At 46.0% G+C, this 22,161-nt stretch overlaps 1 protein-coding gene across 2 annotated transcripts; it reads right to left on the reverse strand.

The window, feature by feature from the left end:
* Positions 1–767: 767 nt before the first annotated feature.
* LOC126522357 (uncharacterized) lies at positions 768–21,489 on the reverse strand. 2 transcript variants are annotated; one of them, XM_050171093.3, is made up of 3 exons: positions 21,306–21,489; positions 18,197–18,354; positions 768–3,710 (listed from the first exon to the last, which is right to left on the reverse strand). In XM_050171093.3, exon 3 carries the CDS (start codon positions 3,563–3,565, stop codon positions 2,447–2,449), a length of 1,119 nt encoding a protein of 372 aa, XP_050027050.1. In that variant the 5' UTR covers positions 3,566–3,710; positions 18,197–18,354; positions 21,306–21,489; the 3' UTR covers positions 768–2,446. The 2 variants fall into 2 exon arrangements, with proteins under 2 accessions (XP_050027050.1, XP_050027049.1); XM_050171092.3 differs by having other exon boundaries at positions 18,197–18,395.
* Between the last annotated feature and the right edge of the window lie 672 nt (positions 21,490–22,161).

Consider the following 22,161-nt stretch of genomic DNA (forward strand, 5'->3'; position numbering starts at 1 on the left):
TCGAAGTTCTTCTGTTTCTTTTTTCGTTTAGTAAAAGGCAGCTGCTACGTGCTTCACGCTGCATAGTCCCTACGAAGCCTACACAGCTTTCCCTTTTAAATGAGGGACTGCCATTGTACGTGGTGCGCGTTGTTGACATTGCACAGATACATAAGTAGGGTTTGCAAAGTGGTACCTGGCACTGCTGTTTACCAAGTACACATCTTTGGGAAACCAAATCGCTCGAATCCATGCACGGCCTCCACGATTAGGCTGCGCTCGAACCCTTCCGAGATTTTTCACGTTTCTGCTAGGCACACAGGACGTGTGCACCGTCACGCTGTGAAAAAGGAAGATTGTTATACCAGTACACAGCGTGTTATAGCGTGCACGGCGCTTCTTGGTCTGCGTCCCTTTTTTTTTCGTGTAGCTCCAATGGAATTTGAAACGATGCCAGATACGACCACTGTAGCTCCTGTATTCGAAGCGTCTTCATGTCACTGCTTTCACTTTAAAGCAGTCAACGACACTTTCGTGATGCAAGCATGCCAAGACATTTAATCAGCAGGGAACCAAGCTTGCGCTGGCAGGGGCCATGTTAAGCAGTGAACATGCAATGCCCACGACAGAACACGACATCAAAAAATGAGGCCAGTAACAGGGCATGTGTCGCCCCACAAACTTTCCAATTTCCTGCGCATGTCTGCGAGAACCCAACGTGCGCATGGGGTTGTTGGCATTATGCAAAAAGCCTGTATCAACACTGCAGAAAATTGTACACAAAAGCCTTAAAAATGAGATCACTTTTATTGAGGAATGGTCTTGCACAAAATGCAGCAACACAAAGCCTGCCATTATCAAACGGCACAATAGGTAGTTTGTACCAGTTCCTATGCTGCCAACTTTCGCATAGCAAAGCTTGAAAAGCTCTTCAATTGCACTGCACAGCTCTATCTTGGCTTCTTACTTTTACAGAAACTGCAGGCATTAGTACAATGCACTCATGGGAACATCAGCCACACAAGCTCCAAGTGCTTACTGATGGACCAAGACTCAATCAAAGAACACCCTGCAATGAGTCAACCTCCAAATAGAACACATTGACTCTGTTCCACGCATGTTGGCCCCTTACATTATGTTGAAGGTAATGAGGCAGTTGTGAATGAGCGCTTCAATGATCAAACAGCTGCGAAAGGACCTACTGCAAGTTCAAAATTAAACATTTGACAAACTACCTCAAACTGCAAGCTTGCTACACTTTACACTTTACACTGCTCTCTATAAACATCCAACGACTTCAATTTCAACCATAAAATGATACGTCCAGAATAGGTCATTGTGATTTGACACCTTAATCTCAATCACTATAGCAAAATAAAGACTACCCAAAACAGAACACTTGCGTCTCATGGCCTGAGTCCAAATATTAGTGGTTGGCAGGAAAAATGAGATGGATAGCATGCTGTCGATGCTTGGAGTATGCTGGACTGACATATACAAATTGAGCTTAACTCCTTCACCTTTGCACACCCACGAGTGTGTTGGAGTAAATGTATGCCACAGCAATAATCTGGCACTTACAGTCTCCACGTCGACTGTTAACAGCCACAAGGTCTTTTTAACTCGGCTACATGGTAACCACTGAATGGTCTTGCGTATCAGCATTGCACGAGTTTGCATTTCTCAAATTAAAAGCTTAGGTTGAACCACTACTTCATAAAGGCCCACATAGGAACATCTTTTATAGCCTGCAGGAAAGTACACAGGCTGCTTTTCAGCATATCGTGATTTGGACAGATGAGCAGACAAGACTAATGCAGCCAAATCAGCCACCCTACAAAAATACGAGAGTGAATCGTAAAGTCTTTGCCCTTGTCTTTTCTTTTTTAGCCAAATTACAGCTGTAAATGCGAAGTCAACGTATCCATCTTTAGTGGCGGACCTTTCTTGGACCGGCCCGGCCTTGATCTGCTGGTAGCTCCACGGCACAGCGCTTCTGGTGGCATACAGGCAACTAAAGGTGGCAATCGGAACCGCCGACAAGCTCCAGTCATTTCACAGGGAGGGTCTGGACTACCCATCATACAGTCCATACCTCACTCCTAGTGATTTCCAAAGATTTCAGTCCGCTGAAGACGTTCCTGGCAGAACAGCGATTCACGCGCAATGACGAAGCCAAGACAGCAGTTCCAACGGTGGTCCCACAGTTAATGGACAAATTCTACCACAGGAGAATCTCAAATTTAGTGCTGCGATGAGACAAATGTCTAAACTGGTGCGAGGACTACGTGGAAAAAGTAGTGTTAAGGTATGTAGATTAGTGTGTATATTTGTAATTACCTGCAGGTACCTTATTTTGGCTAATAAAATATAGCGGCAATGACTTTCTGATGTGCCCTCGTATCTACAGGTGCAGTGAAGAGTGGTGTCACATATTGCAAAAGGCAGAGATCTGCCTGCGAGCCTTTTAGACATCCTTTTTCCTTGCGTGTATTCGCATGTGGCGTGCCAAGCTGAAAGTCCGTGTAAAATGCTTTTTGCAGATGCTGCACTTGAACCTCTTCTCGCCTGTGTGAGTGAGCAGGTGTCGTTGCACTCGCCTTAATGCCGAGAATCTTTTGTCACACACAGCACATGCAAATGGCACATCACCTGCGTGTACCCGTTCATGAGCGTCCAGGTTTTGTTTGTGGACAAAAGAAGCGGGGCACTCACTGCATTTAAAAGGCCTAACAGCTTTGTGCGACAGTTCATGGGCCTCTAGCGAGGGCTTTAGGGCAAAAACTGCGGGACACAGGCTGCACTTGTGTTCTTTGTCAATCGTGTGCAGCCGTAGGTGGCGCCTCAGGTTCCCTTGCTGAGAGAACCGGCGGCCACACCTGCGACACTCAAACGGTTTTTCTCCCGTATGTGTTCTCTCGTGATTGGCAAGTGTCTTTCGATGCGCGAACGCTGCTGGGCACGCACGGCACGCAAATGGCTTTTCACCCGTGTGCGTGCGCATGTGTGCTATGAGGTACGGGAGCTGTGCGAACTTCTGACAACACACACTGCACTCATATGGCTGCTCACCCGTGTGTGTTCGCTTGTGCTGGCAGAGTGAGTGAAATTTTACAAATTCTGCTGGACAGAGAGAGCATTCATACGGTTTCTCACCCGTGTGTGTACGTAGGTGGTGGATCAGTGGAGTCCGTTGAGAGAACGAACGTTCACAGATGTCGCACTTGTGTGGCCTCTCACCAGTGTGCGATCGTATGTGCAGGCTAAGCAGGTATTGAGTGCTGTAGGCTGCAGGACACGAGGGGCATGCATATGGTTTTTCGCCCGTATGTGTGCGCATGTGTCTCACGAGTGCTGCCCGGCTGGACAGTGTCTTCTCGCAGACCTGGCACTTTCGTGGCCACAGGCACGGCATTGCCACTTTGAGTGATGCCATCATGGTTGACAGGGATTCTGCGAGGGTTTCATCTTCGGTGGTGTCCTCGTTGTATATACCCAGTCGTGTGAAACGAACACAGCTGATTCTTGCAGAGCGCCTGGGGGGCGGAACTGCAGCACTCAGTCCTTGGTACCTTGAATTCTTCATATTGTGTTTGGTCCACCACACCGAAACGATGCTATGATTAGAATAATGGTGAACGCACGCACCAAGAATTAACTCTGTCTTATGTCTGTTCACTGACACAATGGGTGCAAAGACTATGTGGTGCTTCAATGGTCCAGTGGCAATCCTGCAGAGAAAAATAATCTAAATTATCAAAAGTGCTCATAGAAACAATCACAGCTTCTTTTTAACTCGACATAATGTCATTAGCAGATAAAAATTGTTCCATATTTTGGTAGCGAAATGTAGTAATGTGCTCGCTTTCCACACAACACTTCACCTATCATAGCATATATATACAGGGTGTTCCAGCTAAGTTGGGCCAAACTTTTAAAAAATTCACGTGCGAGTAAAAAAATGCAACCGACTTAGCACTGTTTACTGTCCTCCTGAGCAACTCAAGGTATCTTTTACTATGAGCTTAGGTAATTGATAACTTAACAGTATTAGGTAACTTAACAGCTTAGGTAATTAACAGTGTGAAAGTAAACACAATAATAAAAGGGGACAAAACTCGTGGCAGCACTCAGTCATGTATAGATCATCACCAAGCAACTCACTTGTCATGTCATATCTCAGGAACATACTTCTCAGTCTGTGTGCCACATACAATGCATGTGTAACCACTCCTCCCCCCCCACGCATTGTGCAGTATAACCCCTTCAACCAGCCTCTTCATGCATGTCCCATTCATACTCTACAAACCTCAAATGTACACCTCAGGCAGTGATCAACATGTCAGTTGCTTTGTGCTGCAAAGGTTTCAATGTGTTCACATTAGTTCTGTCACACATAAGGCATGCTTTGCTTTCTAAGCATCAGTAAGTTGACACAAAAAAGCGCTACCGCTGCTTCATCAAGCCCCACCAAACTGTTTCTTTTAAGAGCAATGACACCTAGACAAAAGTGCAAGTTGGATGAAATTTGAATTCAGCGTCACTGATTGCAAGCACAACTGAGTGCAAAGGGCTCGCACTTACGAAAACGTGGCCGTTTTTGTAAGTGCGGAAAGTTGGCAAGTTGGCTCTAGTTAATTAAAAAAAATTTGCTGCTTCTGACTCATCGTCTCGTTCCTGTAACTATATGCATCAATCCATGAGGCAAGACACTCACTCTTTCGGAAGGATTCGAGTGCACAACAGATACTTCGGATGGTTTCGGACAGGTACAGTCGACTTCCGTTAATTCAATTCTGGTTAATTTGATCCCGACCAAAGGTTTCAGCCAGCGCCCATGTGTTTCTATGGACCAAAACTTTCGTTATTTTAGCCCTAAAATTGGCTTTCACCGGATAATTAAAACTTGACCTGTCAGCCTGACCCCTATGTTTACCCCAATAGCATCCCCTTTAGAGACAGAATTTGTCTTGGCAGAGCTTAGGGGGCTGCGAATGCATTGAAAACGCATCATCTCCCATCGAAAACACCTACAGCAAACATCATATTTTTCAAACTCCCTAGAGGCCATGAAAGCATCAGAAAAATCGAGCACTCTGAAAAAACGAATGCATGCCCTTCATTGGCCCCAACAGCTCAAACTGTCGCAGGCACTTCCTAAATAGCTCTGAATTCCAGCAAGTACACTTATTAGGTGTATCCATGCTCGCAATGTGACAGGAGACAGCAAGTGCACGTGGGCATAATTAAAAAGTACATACTTTGTCCCAAAAGGTAAACATCTTCGATAGAGACCGGTCTGGCTGGGTGGGAAATATTGCAAGTGAAAACTGCTCCAGCCAAGGTTAAGAAGTTCCCGACGTTTCGGGACCAGCTCAGTCCCTTCTTCAAGGGATGACTGAAGCGGCCGAAGAAACAGCATACTTTCAACTCCCGTCTTCTTTGTGCTGCGATTCCTCCTCTCCGTGACATCGTGAAGGTGTGGGCATACAAAGGGGAGAGCATCCGCAATGGCTGACTGATGGTGCTGTGAGTACATACCACAACTCAAGCAAGAGTCTTCACACTGGGCTGGTCTCAATTTCAATCCCAGAGGCACCATTGAAATCAAGTGCACAGTCGTGCTTCTCGCAGTGTTCAGCGAGAGTGCTGCACTGTGCTTCGAGTTTCCGTACGTTGTTCTTGTGTTGGCATATTCTGTCAGAAGAGCTTTTGTTTTCACTAATGCAAGTGGTGGGGCACTTACAGCACGACACTTTGTAAACAATCGTCTGGCATTTCTCTTTGCATGGTTCGTCCTTTGGCTGCGGGAGCAACCTGGTGAGCGTTGACACTGACTTGTGCGCAACTTTGACACTGCTTTTTGTCAGCGCTTTTGAAAGCTGTTCACTAATTCCAGGAACCTATGGAATGCTAACACGACTGGCTGACTTTGTCTCCTTTGTCCCCAGTGAAACGGGGGTCCCGGGTAGGAGAGGGTGGGCGACCCTGGCGGTACCAAACCCGGAAGATGAAGCCTCTTGTGTATCCACTTCTTACCTGTACAGTTACGGTGCTTTCCTCTTCCTTCCTGCCCTCCTCTGATGTGCAGATTGTTTTTGCACAGAAAAGAAGCGTTGAAGCGACCGACTTTATGGGGTGCAGGGTGGTTGGAACTGAACTGCATACAGTCGAACCCCCATATAATGTTACCGGTTTTAACAATATATCGGTTATAACAATGCGAAGCTGCTGCACCGTCGACTTTTGTATGTTTTCCACGGTGAAATAACCTGCTTACTACAATACCCCGATGCTGCATTATCGGTTATACAGTCGCACCCGGGTATATCAAACTCGAAAAAAAAAAAAAAAACGCAAATCAGTTTGATATAGAGCATAATTCGATATAAGCCTGCTAAAGAATTGGATGTCATAAAAGCACATACCATTTATAAAATCACTTTATTGATGAAACTAGCTTAGTTTCGCATGAAATAGTCCTGTATTTTTTGCTGCTTCGGTAATTTCGCTGCCCACGATGCACACACTTCTCCACATTGTTTAAAGAGTCAGAGCAGCTGAGGCCACAACCTTCCACATTTGCACAGAAGCACCAGACTAGTGCGAGTGCACCAATCACCTCGGAGTATGTGGGCAAAGGACCATCGTTGCTTTCCTCACTGTGCCCACTTTCACAGGGTGTCTACGAAGTGGAGATTTCCAAATTCCCTGAGTTTTCCAGGTTTTCCCTGAGTGCCTTTGCAAAATTCCCTGAGTGATGCAGGACTATGTTTTATGTCAAGACGAGCTGAAACGATATCGCCTGATGCTGTTACTATCTAGTAAGCATATGAAAAAAAATTAAAAAACGAACTTAATCGAATTTGAATACTAACGAGTAGTGTTTATGTTATTCAAAAAGAGAATAGAAGGAAGGGGTTAGTAAAATGCACAGCAAATAAAATGTCTTCGAAAAAAATTGCAAATCGAGTCGGACATTGTCAAATACGAATAAAAATGGAGATGCATACAAAAGCAAATATTTTCGAATATGAGGTATTTCTATCAATTGATAGCAAGCTCAGTGGTATGGGACCCGAACATTGTCAAAATTGAGATTCTCTCTCTACAGCTCAAAAGTCAACCTCAACTGTCCTGACATACTCTCAGCCCGCGCATGACGCCTCAGTGTTGTGTTTCACTGCTTTAAAGAGTTTATTTTGGTTTGGATGAGGGACACTTGCATCTCGGCATCAGCCTACACTGTTTTTTGAGCTCAAGCTCCTTCAAAACGGCGGCAGCTCGCTTCCTCTCCCGTTCATTCCTCAATGCGTAGGTCCTTTCTGTTCTTAATTGTACACCTTCGGCCACTCGCTCCTCCCACGGACCATTTGAAGCATCTTCTTGGTCAGTTGCACACTCCACGTCCGAGTTTTCGATCTCCTTAGGGGCCGCGAAAACGTCCGAAAAATCGGCCAGTTGTAAAAAAATAAATGCATGTCATTTACTGCCCTTAAGGGCTCGGACAGCCACAGGCACATTCAAAAACGCTCTGAAGGCCTGTCGGTAAACGTATTAGGCATATCGGTGCCCGTACTGCGGGAGGAAATACCGGGTACACGCGTGTATGATTATATAAGGAATGCATACTGTATCCCGTGGCAGTAGCCCCTTCGCACGCTTGTTATACTTCACTGCAATACTTTTGCGTGTGCTTCACCAAGTGACATTTCTGTACGGAGGCGAAGCTGACTTTGGGTAACCGGCATTATGCAACGCAACGTGCTTTCCAAGCTTCTAAGCCAATCGCGAGGACCGCAAAGGTTCTCGCGATTGCCGTTGCTGAGAGCAGTGAATTCTTTCAATAAAGAAACACGGCACCCAAGGGCAAGAAGCTTCATAGCGAACGTCGAAGCAGCTAGGCCTAGCGTTGCCGCAGTGGTGGCTACGGCTGCCAGCGGATCTGCGTGCAAGAGCACCAATTTGAGGCGGCGAGGTAATCAAAATGGCGGCAGTAGTGGTTTTGATTAATGTTGTTTCGGACCTGCGGTCACGGCAAAACGTCCCGAAAATCCGACGGCGAAGAGTTTTGCGTCCGGAATATCAGACGTTCTGATACATTGACTTTGGGGTACTGGTGGTGCCGCGAAGCCGTCCAAATTATCGGGAATCCGGATAGTCGGTCGTTGAATGCACTCTGGCAACTCCTTCAGCCGACGACAGGACGTCAAAGACGATTCATTGCCATTTCTACTCGAGCAAGCATTACCACGGCTTGCGACTTTCGACCCTTTCAATGAAATTGTAGCTCATTTTCCCTGATAGAGGCACAAATTCCCTGAGTTTTCCCTGAGTTTTTCCAGACTACTCAAAATCCCTGAGAATTCCCGGTTTTCCCGGTTGGTAGACACCCTGTTTCAGTTGTGCTCGGTATGATGTCGGCAATCTTCATTTTCGGGCTCTCCCGTGGTTGCGACACCATCATCTGCACTCACAAACTCGTCGATCGTTGATTCGTCAACAGCTTAATCGCACCCACCAGAATTTAGTCATCACCGGGCACGCGGAAGCCGGCACGTCCGAAGCAATTTCGGATGAAATACATGTACACAGCCGTGTGTATACATCAGGCGCCATGGGCACCAGGTCGTGAGTTTGTCCACTTTAGCCCTAATCTCCCCCTTATTCTTCAAGATCGTGGTGAGAGTGCCCTTCGGAATCTTGCACACAGCGGGGCATCCGACTTCTCACCTCGTTCGACCCGATTTATGATTTCGAACTTCACGGCGAAACCTGCCGCTTCATCACGGCAACACTGCGGGAGAAGGCTCACAAGACGCAAACACAACAACCCAAAAAGCAGCTAGACAACTCGCACTTGCGCAATCTTGACGAGGGCTCAGACTGGCTGTCTGAGCAAGCGCTGCAGGCAGGCCAGGATCATTTTTTTGCAGGGAAGTGTCGACAGCTCGCTTGACGCAGCATGGTCACGGCAGGGAGAGTGGTTTGATGTAACTGCGTCGCCTGGTTTCCCCGCCACCGCCAGGGAAAGCCAACTTCTGGGGGCACTTTTCCGCTGCTTTACGGTCTATATATCGGGAGTCGCTGATATTTTTGTTCAATGTAAACGTTAACTTTTGCTATATATACTCATTGCAACTATACCGTGTTCAGAAATAGTTCAATATAAAGAACAATTCGATGTAAACAGGTTTGATATAGTCGGGTTCGACTATAATGATGAAGTCTGGCTGCTGGGTGTCCGAGCCGAAAGGTAGTGAAAAGCGAAATCCTTGAAAAGAAAAGAAGAAAACGAGAAATTCGAGTCGCTGCATGATGGGCCGCTGCTTCAACAGCCGCCGTATGCTCATTTTCCAGCCATCTCCGTGCGGCTCTCTCCCATCGCCCTTCTACCCCTCTGAACACAAATGGGCTGTGCCCATAGATTTATGCCACCCCACCCTCCGAAACACGAATGGCCCGCGCCAACTGCACTGCAAGCAGATTGCTCACATGTTGATCGCTGGCTCCTCATTCAGTGCAGCTCTGCGAACAGATTATTTGCTCGTGCCATCTATGTTGGTTGTGTCAAAGTCATTCCTGGCCATGTGATTTCTCAGCTTCGCTTGACTCACTGCCGAAATGGAAGATGGCTGATCCGTCCACTGATCAACGGCAATTCATGGCGTTGCAAGTGAAAAGAAAGCGCACAGCTATAGATTTGTAAACTAAGTGCTTCTAACCAATGAGACGGATCGTCACGAACGTGCTGGCATCAGATAGCGACGGCGACGATGGCAGTGACGACGCGGTAGGGCAGGCTGCCTCAACATTGTCCTGACAGGAGGCCCGGCCGATGATTCAGTCCCTCCGGGCTTCGCTTTCGCGAGGAACCTCCTGCTGCACTACGTGGAGCACTTGGATGCCTTGGAGAAGGATGTCGGCAAGCTTCGCGTAACGCATGCATGGCTGACGGACATAAGCTTCTCTCGTGCAATCCAGTGAGAAGTACGTCGCAAGATGCTTGTGGCGATCTCTCCTCAGCATTTCTTCTTGATTTCTCAAGCTGACAGGCTGCAGCGGCAGCCTTCTCGCAACTTTTAAAAGGCCCCTTTTGGGGCCACCAAAGTGATGCCTCGGCAGTGCTCGCATATCGCTTGCCACCCATCACACCTCTTTGCAGTTATTATAGCACTGCCATTCTTTAATGCCGACAGCCACGGCTTGTTACACGCGATCGGAGCACCCAGGAAGCAGTCAAATGAGTGAACACAATCAGCAACCGGGCGTAGGAAGACCGAGGGGAGGAGCACTGTCCTCCCCACCTATTTAGTTTTCTCACATCAGCTCTGCCATCCCCCTATATAGAATTTTTCATGCAACCCAGTTATAACAATTATCGGTTATAACAATGGAATTTTCGTGGCACTCGTATATTGTTATAAGTGGGTTCGACCGTATACCGGCTGGTGTGTATTGGCTTAGTGTTCACGGAAAAAGTCACCCGCTCATCGTGTCGCTGGACGATAACACCCAGGAAAGGCAAGGTGCCGTCTTCTACCTGTTCCACGGTGAACTCGATTGCCTGGTATATGGATTTGAGATGGGCAAGGAAGCTGTCCAAGGATGACTTCACGATGAAGAGGCAATCGTCAACACACGTGACAAATACTTTTGGCTGGTCAATACTTTTGGCTGGACAAATACTTCTGGTGACCCCGCCGTCGGGGAAGACGGCTGCCCGGGCTTCGAGCTGGGCCAAGTCGCATCAGCTGTGCGCATCAACGCCTCGTCACAGTGGATTCCCAAACTGTCTGTGAATGTCTATCATGCCGGAAATATTACTGCGAGCTTATGATGCGGCATTTGTGCAGCGTGTGCTTATTTTAAGTCGTGATCCGGTGAAGCAACATTGCAGTGAGCATCGCTGACGCTGCGCTACGCTTTGCCTGAAAACAGGATCCCACGGCGACCGCTGTAAACACACATCCTGCCTATTTGTTCCATGTCTTCTTTATTTCGCTCCCGAGTGAAGTTATGACGAGAAAAGTTTGCCAAAGTCTGGCGCCTACTGTCAGCAGCGGGTGTGTTCGTGTACTGTGTCGCTGCGTTTTTCGTCGGACGAGGTGAAGTGATGGAGCAAAACCATTCTCAGGAGAAATGAAAAGAGCGTGCCCACATGAAACAAACCTACGAGCGTCTCAACAGAAAATATTTGCAAAAGAAGCCTCCAACGCAAAGATTTGTCGCTGAAAACTTAGCGTGAACGATCGTTGTCAGCAGTGAGATAGCAGAGCGTCTAACGGCAGTGTTCGAGCATTAAGTAGCACTGTCGATCGATTGCTTTCCACCAGTGCTCACCGCGCGCGCCAGCTGTAGAATGCGTGCTGTGGGACAGTCACGCATAAGTTGGGTTGCCAGCCCTCAATATGGTTTCCCACAACATAGCTTCGCGCTGTTTTTCGATTCTCGTGATATGTTGCAATTAAAAATTCCCAAGGCAGTGTTAAGAGAACGGTTAAAAAAAAACACATGTGAGAAGGTAGGCACAGCAGCTTGTGAACCGGCTCCTATAGTACCTCTACCCACGTCTGTTTGTAAATGTGTGTGTGTTTTCTTGCGTTTGTCACATTTTTTTTATTTCCCACATTTCTTTATATTTGAGTTTTTCTTAGTTTTCGCGTTTGTGCGTGAATACGTGCCTGCTTCCATGCGTATTTGCGCTTACTCTTATTTCTGTCCTTTTATATTAGCGTTTGTTTTTGCTAGTTTTCTTTCAGCAAAGTCTCTACGCATTTTCATTAACCAATCTCATTCAAAGCCCTAACTCTTGTACACTGCAGGGCTGGCCTCTTCCATCTCATTAAAACCTTTCTCACTGGTCTACCTCGTCTTCTCAATCTGCCTACTCGCTGTGTTTTCTGTCCTTGCTTCTTGTGTTGTTGCTTCAATGTGATTAACCAACTTGCTCAAAACAAATTTTGATCGCCTATGAAAACAGAAAGGTTTACAGTTACATTTTCTTAAAAGCGTCATGTGGGTTGCACAGCAACTTTGCCTCTTACCTCTGTTCATGTTTATGCATCAGTACATGTGGCAGCTCGCCAGAAGTGCACATGAAAGGCTGCATATTGCGAAGCAACATCTTTCTATGCTGTTGCATTTTTCATGCATTCAGTCTTAGTAAACAGACGGTTTCGCTGCCCATCACATATGATGGTAAAAGCTTTCAACACGAATAACATTGTGCAGTGGGGAGTCATTTCCTGTCTGACGCTTTTTTTCGTTGCAAAGACATTTTTCAGTGAATGGAGCCCCGCAAAGCAGTGCGCTGAGAGCTTTTGCAACTTTCACCATTTATTACTTCACAAATGTCATTGTCTGAACCTGGCCGTCGAACGCTATGCCGATGGCTTGTGAAGTAAATAATTGCCTGAATAAAACACATTCAACTTCACTCAGCATTTTTTAGTACAAACAATGCTAGCAGATCTATTCAGGGTGAATAATTGTGCTTACATTGGTGTTACTTGCCCAGTCAGATAAACAAATACAACAATGGCTGCGGCATGACTGTGATTTGACGTGCAGACTGCTAATGGTGCCTTTCAAGTGTGCCCTCGACTACTGCTATTAATAGTAACCCGAATGACTATTTTGGGCCTCACTAAGCTAATGATGTTTCATAATCATAATTACTTGCCTGGGCCAGGTAACCAAAATAAACAATGCCACCACATGAATGTGTGTTTGCATGCGAGCTGCCAACAGTGGCAGTCAATTTCGCGTTGACTACTGCTGTTTCACCTACAATGGCTAAGACATGGCTGCGCTTTGAAGTGCAGATGCTAAAGGTGCCTTTCAAGCGTGCCCCGACGACTGTTATTTCATCACAGGGCCCGTCATGCTCGTAGGTGGGTGCCCAACAGAGTATTTTGGGCCTTCTGACATTGGCATTATTCATCTCAATGGGCTGTAAAAAACAGTAAGGGCAGCACAACTGCACGCAAAGCACAATGTGCTTTGGCATGCAGGCTGTCAATTTCATGTTGACTACTGCTTTTTCATGGGAAGCTGGACAGTGGCTGCCCGAATGAGCATTTTGGGTCCCACATAGTTAATAACTATTTGCATTCAGATTTTCCAGCATTTCAGCACGTTTCCATGCCAATACTTATATTGAGCACAATCTGTGCAGGACGTTGCCTTTTCATAATTGGGCTTCCATTAAAAGGAATATGTCACCAAAATGAACTTGAACTGCTTATTTATTTGAGAGGTCACGGGAGAATGCTCGGCTTCTGTGCTGCTTGGCAACTGTGCTTGACGCACAGTACAACGCTTCAGTGATGGGAGATCCATGGTAGAGTGTATAAGCGCGACTGAACGAGGACGTAGAAAGAAACTTTCTTTCTACGTCCTCGTTCAGTCGCACTTATACACTCTACCATGGATTATAACCAACTAGCCCGCCAACGTGTTTTAACCAATGGGAGGTCCATTGTTGTGTGTGCCGAGGTATGTGTGGCCAGCAGGAGGTCTGGACCCCACCTCACGCAGAGTCAGAGACGAGGAGAGCTTTCACGGCGAAGAATTCTTTATACCATGTTTACATGTTGTCGTCATTATCAGGAGAGAGACCAACAGAGCAGCTGCAAGCTGCTTAAATGACACCCTTCAGTCCCCAGATTCCCCAGACAGTCCCTAAGGATGAAACAAGGTCGAGAGAGAGAGGGTCCGGGCAGCCCCCGTGGTCCTAATGCCGCTCTCGGTGGCCAGCGCTTCCTCGAACTGTGCTGCGGCGTCGGGCCTATCTACAGGGGTGGAAGCAGGCTTGAGCATTTTGGAGCAGCTCATGGAGCAGTAATAATGCCATTCCGGAGCAGCTTTGGAGCACGAAAGTTATGTTTTGGAGCACAAAAATTGTGTTTTGGAGCATGTTTCTAGAGTAAAGTACTTGTAATAATTGCAACTTCACACTGACATACAAAAAAACGCAAAGAAAATCATTTTATTCAGCATTCAATTTGCTTGTTAGAATTACTTGTTAGATTCCAGCGTGGAATCTATCATTCTAATGCGCTCAAGCACCGCCGGCAATTTGGAATTCACATCAACGAGCAAAACGTTTCCAGTTTCCACTTTGTCCATGTCCTTCAATTTTACTCCTGTGCTGATGAGTTCCTCGGCACTGGTAAGTAATGCCTTCAGGGTGGATAGACGGCACTGCAGGGTGGCCTTTTCCTCTTTCAGCTTTTTTTCTTCGCTGCTTTCTGTCAGTGGCTCGTCACATTTACGTTTGCGTGATTTTGATTCTTCTTCCATTTCAACGCGTTTGCGATAACCACTGTACGACTTTCCAACACACTTCAGGAGATCTCTAGTGATTGGCACCTTTGTGACGTCACCCCCATAACGCTTCAAGTATGCTTTCGTTTGACGAAGGCTTGACACACTTGTTATAGACAAAGAGGCTCGATGGTGAAGCGCCTGCTTGTTTTCGCTGAATCCTCTCTCGCAGTCTGCGTTGCCATGCGGCAAGGAAAGAACAGCCCTTACGAGCCTTCCCAGTCTTGGGTATTTGGGTTCGCCAGTGGGCATTTTTAGTGCAAACACATTAACCCAGTGTTCAACAACATTTGTTGAAACATCCCAGTCAGAAATTTCGCAGCAAAGGCGCAACCACTCATCAGTTAGAGATGATACTTCGCTGGGTGGCATGACTTGTGGCAGGGCATTCGCGATGTAGCGCAGTGACGTTGTGTAGTGGTCTCCTACTACACCAGGCTTCAAAAATCTACTGTGGAACAGCACTTTGTTGTCCAAAGGTAACCTTGAGACGAGGTACTTTGTGCAGGATATATAGAAAGCTGTGGTCTTGACATAGAAAGCCTTTTTCTGAGTTGGTGTCCAAAGCTCCATTTCTTTCTCAGTATCTAAGCCAAGCTCAGGTTTCACTTTCCAGTTAGCTTGCGATTCAACTTGAACATTCTTCAAATGGAAACCAGTTATGTACATCTACAAACGACTCCTGCCGCAAAAATCTGCCCATCAGCTGTTTGACCACAGCAACTATTTCATCATAATATAAATGAAGAAGAGGCTCTTTGCTCTGAAACAAGGTTTGAAACTTGTCAAAGAGCTGGGCGGCATTTAAGTTACATAACTGCTATAATGTAGCATTTTCTAGATTCGGTAGCTTCAATACACTTACTTTTGCTCATGTCCAGGCTTGCAGGCGACCAGCATCCAACGGCAGCAGCTTACAAACACAACACCAAACAGCTTCGCACGAAGTATCGGATCGGATCGGATTGGATCAGATCGGCTAGCCCACAGTGAGAGGAAAAATAACCCATAGGCTTCGCTAAATTTGACGGTAAAACATCGAAGTGGCCGGCGCGGCGGAGTTATGGCGCAGGGAAAGCAGTTTGGAGCAGGATGGCGCAAATGGCGCACCACTTCCACCCCTGTATCTATCGGTCGGTCAAAATGGTGCACCGAAGAAGTTTTATGGCCCGTATAGGACAAAGGGAACCAACTGCAAGGCACGGGGTCGAAACACAACCCTCCTATGAAAACCGTCCCAAGCACAGCAGGGGTCGTTCATGGTGCGGGCGCCGCCGGACAAAGGAGGGGGGGGGGGGGGGGGGTTGCATTGCTGCCGACACGGGGAGGGGCCGAATAGCAGCCCATGATTCGGTGGCCGCTTCCGTCGTGGACGCCATGCAGCCGCAAGGAAACCTGAGCCGTGCACGTAGTCGTGTGCCCAAAGCAGGCACCATGCGGGGATGAATGCTACCTCCACGGTCGACACACCATAGCACTGGCCTTCCATCAGGCAAATCCCAGAGGACAAAAAACTCGTTAGTGATCTTCTCCACCGTCGGTATCTCATTGCGGCGAAAGAAATCGTGCACACGACCTCGGCGCGCACAACGTGTCATACTTCGTGCTGCGTCTTCTTTTCTCCGCATTTCGTGGGCGTTTTCGCGAGGGCGTCGACAGTTTGCCACCCGAAATATTCGAAGCTTTGACCTCCCTCCTCACCTTGAACACTTTGCTTTTGCTGACACGGAGCATCTTGAGTTTGTAATGGTTGCAATAAATGCATTGTTTTATATAAGTACTTGTTCAATAGCAACTGATTCATCTGAAGCTCGGAACAGGAGTAGTAAATGTGCCGTGTACATGTAAACAAGTGCAAAAGCCATGCAGAGCTGCTCTTTCTACTTTTGCCACTTGCAACGAAGCTAAAGAGCAGACGATGGGCAGCGTTTTAGAAGGCACGGGGTTATTTTTCTGTCGAGATCCAGCATGTGCTGTAGCACATGAGAGCTCAACTAAACCAGTCATCAAAATACAAAAGTCTATCTATACCGAGAATTGCGCGTTTAAGAAGCACAATTCTTTTGAGCGGGATTATTTTAGTCGCAGAGGCAATCGGACGTCGCGCTTCAGTCATCTGAGCAGGGCGGCCCCTTTTTTCTAAAGTTGTACCCGACTATAGTGTTATATCTAGTGTAGTTACAAGATTTTTGGGATTTCTGCCTATGTTCCTTACCTTTGAGGTAAGTTCTTTACATACTTGGACCACACCAATTAGTGCATGGATTTTAACTGGGTGACAATTAACACATCGCAATGCTTGCTGGCTTACGCTACAAGAAGCAGAAATAGATTGATGATTCTGCGGGCATTCGCCACATTGCTACAAGCACACATGGAATGTACAAATTACAAAGTAGCTGTTTCTGGTATTAATTGTTTGATAATAGCCTCATAACATATAAGTATCTAATATTTTGTATGTGTACGATCGCCCTTACATTACACTCGTAAGACTTTTTTGCAGCCTTCAGCGAAAAAAAAAAGAAAAAATAAGCACTGCCTCAGCTGATGTGGTGAAATGTGAAATGGGCTATTTATAGTGCTTCCTCTACTCTTGCAATTTAAAAAACGAAATTGGGAAAAGGAAGTACAGCAACAGCAAGAATTCATCCAACACTTTGTTAGTGGAAGGCAGGGACGGTACCCCTACACTAATGTCTAACTCAACGTGGCGGCTCACTGACAGGTGCTTTCCGACGAAAGGCAGTTTCAAGTGCCTTCACAGCACTTTTATTTCTGGATCTCGGTTTGTTACAATGTTTTTCTGTCACCATTCTAGGCACATTACACACAAATTTGACTATTTGACAAATGCAGAACCTGCAGTTGCTGCTAAGACGCCTTTCTTTTCAATACTGCAAGTGACTGCTGTGTTGATCAGGGAGGTTGGTGTTGACACTGACGTGACGCACTCGCGTTTTCTACAGCATGCAATCAGTGCAGTTTACTTCCTGCCCACACCTGAGGTGCAATTTCAGCATGGTACAGTGCTGGCAGCATTCATGTTCCTGCCACGCTGCATCTATTTTCATTTAGAGAACCCCTCTTTGTCCATCAGGTGCAGTCACCACAGCTGTAGCAGCAAATGATCGGCATATTAAAGCAGAAGTGGGCCATTGGTTTGACAAAAAAGTACATTTATCGACATTTCTTGCATTCGTGCATTTATTTTACACAAATTACTATGCATATGTATGATATTAAAAAATAAGCTTAATGAAGCGTGACGCTTCTAGCATTCTCAACTATGTTGCATGAGAGGAAAATTGGATCGCTTGCCCGAGTAATATCACTCACCCACGGTAGGTAGCATGGGAAGGGGTGACTGAAAATCCTAGGGAGCGCCGCCGCTGTGATTTGTAGCAATGCACATTTCAAAAGCCATATAATAAACAATATGCCTTACGTGGAGCGCTTAATTTTTGTCTCGATTAGATGCACCTACCCTACCAACTCCATATGTCTGTACACTAGTGTTGAAATTGTTTCAGGGTCCCTTTGAGTTGTGTGGATCTCTATGAGGATTTCAAGGGCACATGCTTTGTTATATCCATTATTTCGTTATATCCTGTTACATAATAATGAGGTTCGACTGTAGTGAATGGAGGCGTCCACCCCAGCATCAATCCATTTAGGCTTATAATTGTTATGCCAACGACATACTTGTTTACAGACTGCAAAGTTCCTAATTATGAATAATTAGTTTTTGAAATCGCTCTTTTACAGCTATAAAGCAGTTTTTGCATAAATAGGTTGGTTCAGGCACTAGAAATCTGTTTTGCTACAAAACGAAATGCAAGAGAATATGCACAAATGCACAAATAGATTGGGCAATAAAACAAACCTGCTGGCTTGGAAATGACTATGGGCGACTGCTCTTCCATGGAATGAGACATCCAGTTCCTGTCGGGCGTGCTTTGGTCGACGTCGCAGTTTCAGGCAGTTGCCGTAGTGACCACAGCTGCAGGCCTGGCGTAGACAATAGCCTCCAGCCTCATGCAGCTGCGACAAGATTCAGAAAAGCAACTTGGTGATCTTGGTATCTGCTGTGACATACAGGTATTTACACAACAGCAGCCTCGAAAGTTTCGCATATATCAGAATATCTGCCAACAAAACCGTTCTCCTGTAGCACACATTGTCAGCAAATAAAAACCAGCCATCAGGCCATGCCAGCAAACTCAACCACTACAGTCTGCAGCAGTTATAGTGAATGCGCATTAAGGAATGCCCAATAGATACCCAAGGCTACTTGAGGGTAAGATGGAAAGCTACAAATGTTAATTGGGGCTCATTATGCACTTACAAAGTGTGGTACAATGGTATCTTTTCAATCAGCTACCAGGAGAATGTGGTTGCCATGGGTGGGAATCCAACCGCGACCTCAAGGTCAGCAGCAGACTGTCATACCCAGTGAGCCACCACTGCGGGTGATCTGCATAGAGGAGCCTCTATAAACATAAAACAAAGCATGTCTCTCTTTGTTTCATGAGCTTATAGTAGCAACTGAATTAACTTTCAATGGATCCAGGTAAGATAAATTATTAGTGAGAGTGGACAAAATTCCGAGCTGAAATAGCTGACATAGGCCGTATACAACTAACTTTGTTGTGCTCACTCTCACTTAGAAAATACTTCTCCGAAATGCCATTGCTTGATTCAGATACACAAGAGCTAGGAAAAAAATAAAATAAAGACTGACAACAGTGGCAATAGGCCTTTTTTCGGGCAATCTCGGGGTGCCTTGTGGGCGCTGTACACTATGGGGAAAGAGCTTACGTCAAGCGAGTCGCGAGCAGACTCGCTGAGGCCCCAGCCGCTACCTGTTTGCCCAGTGGTGCCATGGGAATACAAAGAAAGAAAGGACAGAGAATAAGGTGCCGCTTCTTTATTGACGCTCCTGACGACATAAGTACAGATACCCAAGGCATTCACATTTGTTTCTTTATAAAAAAATGCGAAAGCAGTAACACAGTCTATGCGGTTATTACCGATGTTCCGCTCTTTTGCAGAGAGCTAAGCTCCGCCATAAACATGTCGCTTCCATTGTTTAAAACATATGTTGACAGAATGCTGCATTGTCAGATACCAATATATTGAATATGTAACATATTCACCCTGGATATCATGTCTCATGCACGTGGAACTGTATGAAAGTGGTTTAGTTTTATTCTTGCTGCAAGCTTCAGAAAAAATTAATGCCTATTAGACATAGGCTGTCGTGTTGTAACAGACAACGAACAACAACCATGAAGTGTGTTTCGAATACAGCAAAACGACATGAAAATCCAGTCAACATGACAACCAACCACATAATGTTCCCTGTTCATCTCACTGTTTACGCAAAGGAAAGGTGTTTTTACCATATAAGACATGAAGAGATGGCTACTTATTCCATGCACATGGAGTTGTTGCTTCTGAACTTTAACAGCAGCATTAAAAGTATGTTTTTCATGCAGCATCCCAATGAGTAATAATAACCGACTTCAAACGTAAATATGTCCTTGAGCTGTCTTCCTGTCTCGGAAGGCTAGAAGAGGTTTACAAAATACTTCTCAATATCTCTTATCTAAACAACCAGTCTGTGTGGCAAGCTGTCCTTGTCGTTCCTGTACTTGGCAATTTTGCCTTTTCGATCACGTGATGCTTGACAATGGCGTGCTTATTTCTGTTAAGTTGGGACTCCCCTTGGCACCAGGGGCAACTGCCGGGGTGCTATCCTCAATGTGCACAGGCACAGAGGGCAGATGCATAACACATCTTTGGAAGAGGAGCTTCCTCTGGCATTTTTTTTACTTGTCACTGACTAGAGTGTGACTGTTCCTGTGTATCTACGTAATGACCATCTCCTTTTTAACTTTTTTAACATGTCTGCTGTCTGTTTCTTTTTTCTGCTGTTAAATGTTACTCCATTGCACATCCAAGACCCTGAACCCTCACTGACTCGTATCCAAGTGAGAAGACTACTGAACATTCACCAGAATGCTCTCCGACCTACATTCACCACATTGCATTCTAAAGGAGTAGCTTGGCGTCAATGGTCTGTCAACATGGCCGCTGTATGTCGTTGCACTATGTATCTGCCTTTGGAGCAATACTAAACTTTCAGACATTACCATATCCCATTTGAGGGATTCTCCTCAACACCTCTGAATTCAACTTTTCAAAGCATGGACTTATCAACATGAAGTACGAACAGTAGTCTTTGCTAAACAAATGCCCAGCTCCATCAGTTGCAGTGTACAACTCTTGCAATTGTGAGTCACGGGTTCTACTCTGTTTGCACAGCCAGACATGTGCTTAATGAAAGTTCTGTCAGGCGCCCACTGTACTGAATAAGTTGCAGTCATTTGCAAATTTCACCCAAATCATTCGCCTCCTACTGCGACTGTTGACTGCTGTCTGTAACGGCAGATCAGTAAACTTATTTTGTCACACATCTGAAACCCAGTGACAATAAAAAAAATACAAAACGGATAATGTAATTTACTTTTAAACTCGCAAGAAGTTGAACTTAAAACGTCAAAAATGAACAGCGAGCAATACACCTGCCGATCAGACGGAACAGTCATTTCAGACAAAGAAAACAACGCAGCCAAAAGAAAAGCGGCTGAGGCACGAGAAAGGTTTCTGCTTTTGATTTTCGTTAAACACCGGCTCCGGTTATCTGAAGCCTGTCATCGTTTCTAGGGTCAAGACCGCGGAAACAAAAGTCTTATCATCACAAAGAAAGCGATCTCTGCTTTCTCGTTACCGTTTGCTCTAAGCTCAAAGTAAAATTTCACAGTATAGTACAAAGGTACGCGCGCGTCAAGAGCAGTTCATTATTGTAGCATGGCACTACCATGCTGTGTGCAGTACAATACAGCACATTGGAGCTGAACAAAGCGCTAATGTAGTCAAAAACTTCAACAATCGCATCATTCGGAAAAAACGTGGAAATGCACACGCACCTGTCATTTGAAGCTCCACAGTCCCATTTACGATTATTTTCTAATATAGGAGCGAGAAAGCAGCATCGGCCAAAGAAAATCAAAACAAAGAGCCGCCCTCTCAGCTTCTGGCGAAGTTTTCCGGTTTCCCCGGTTTTGCAGCCGCGTTCATGGTTTCTTTGCTAGCTTTGCATGAAAAAGCTCCGGCTCTGGATTTGACTGTGTGTGGCTTCGTGTGCTTACATCCTGTCCGCATCCCCCCCCCCCCCCTAAAAAAAATAAAAAGTGGTTTTGAAGTTTGGCAGGTACAATCATAATATTGAAATAAAAAAAATTATGGCCTCAATCTAAACATGGCATTCTTACAGTTTTGAACAAGCCATGGAGGAAGGAAACGAACAAACAGAGAAGTGTCATAAGAGAATTCTAGATCTGTACCATACACGGAGGAAGGAAACTAAGGAGAGGCCCTGACGTCACTCTTTGTGAAGCAAAAGTGAAGCCGGAATTTGGCGTTGCTCATGGCGATGCTCCGCCTTTTGGGCCACCCTCCTCTCTTGTTTACATCTTTCGCGAAACCACGCCGCGCTGCGCGTGGTGTCGCGCGCTCGCGCAACATCTGGCAGAGCACGGTGCAGGTAACACAGCGCTACAAGACACGGTGACTAACGCAAACCCGCCCACTCAGCGCCTTTGCCACGGCCCGCAACCTACCAGAGCAACACGTGTGAGCGCTCAAAACCATAACAACGCCGCCACTGTGGCCCAAAAGGCGTGGCCATACAAAAAAAAATAAAAAAGCAGCAAGAAAATGAGAACCTCCTACGTCATTTCCGCCACACTTTTCTCCTAGCGCGCGGAGGGGGTAGGGCCTCTC

This window comes from Dermacentor andersoni, chromosome 6, assembly GCF_023375885.2.
Source record: "Dermacentor andersoni chromosome 6, qqDerAnde1_hic_scaffold, whole genome shotgun sequence".
Taxonomy (NCBI): Eukaryota; Metazoa; Arthropoda; class Arachnida; order Ixodida; family Ixodidae; genus Dermacentor; species Dermacentor andersoni.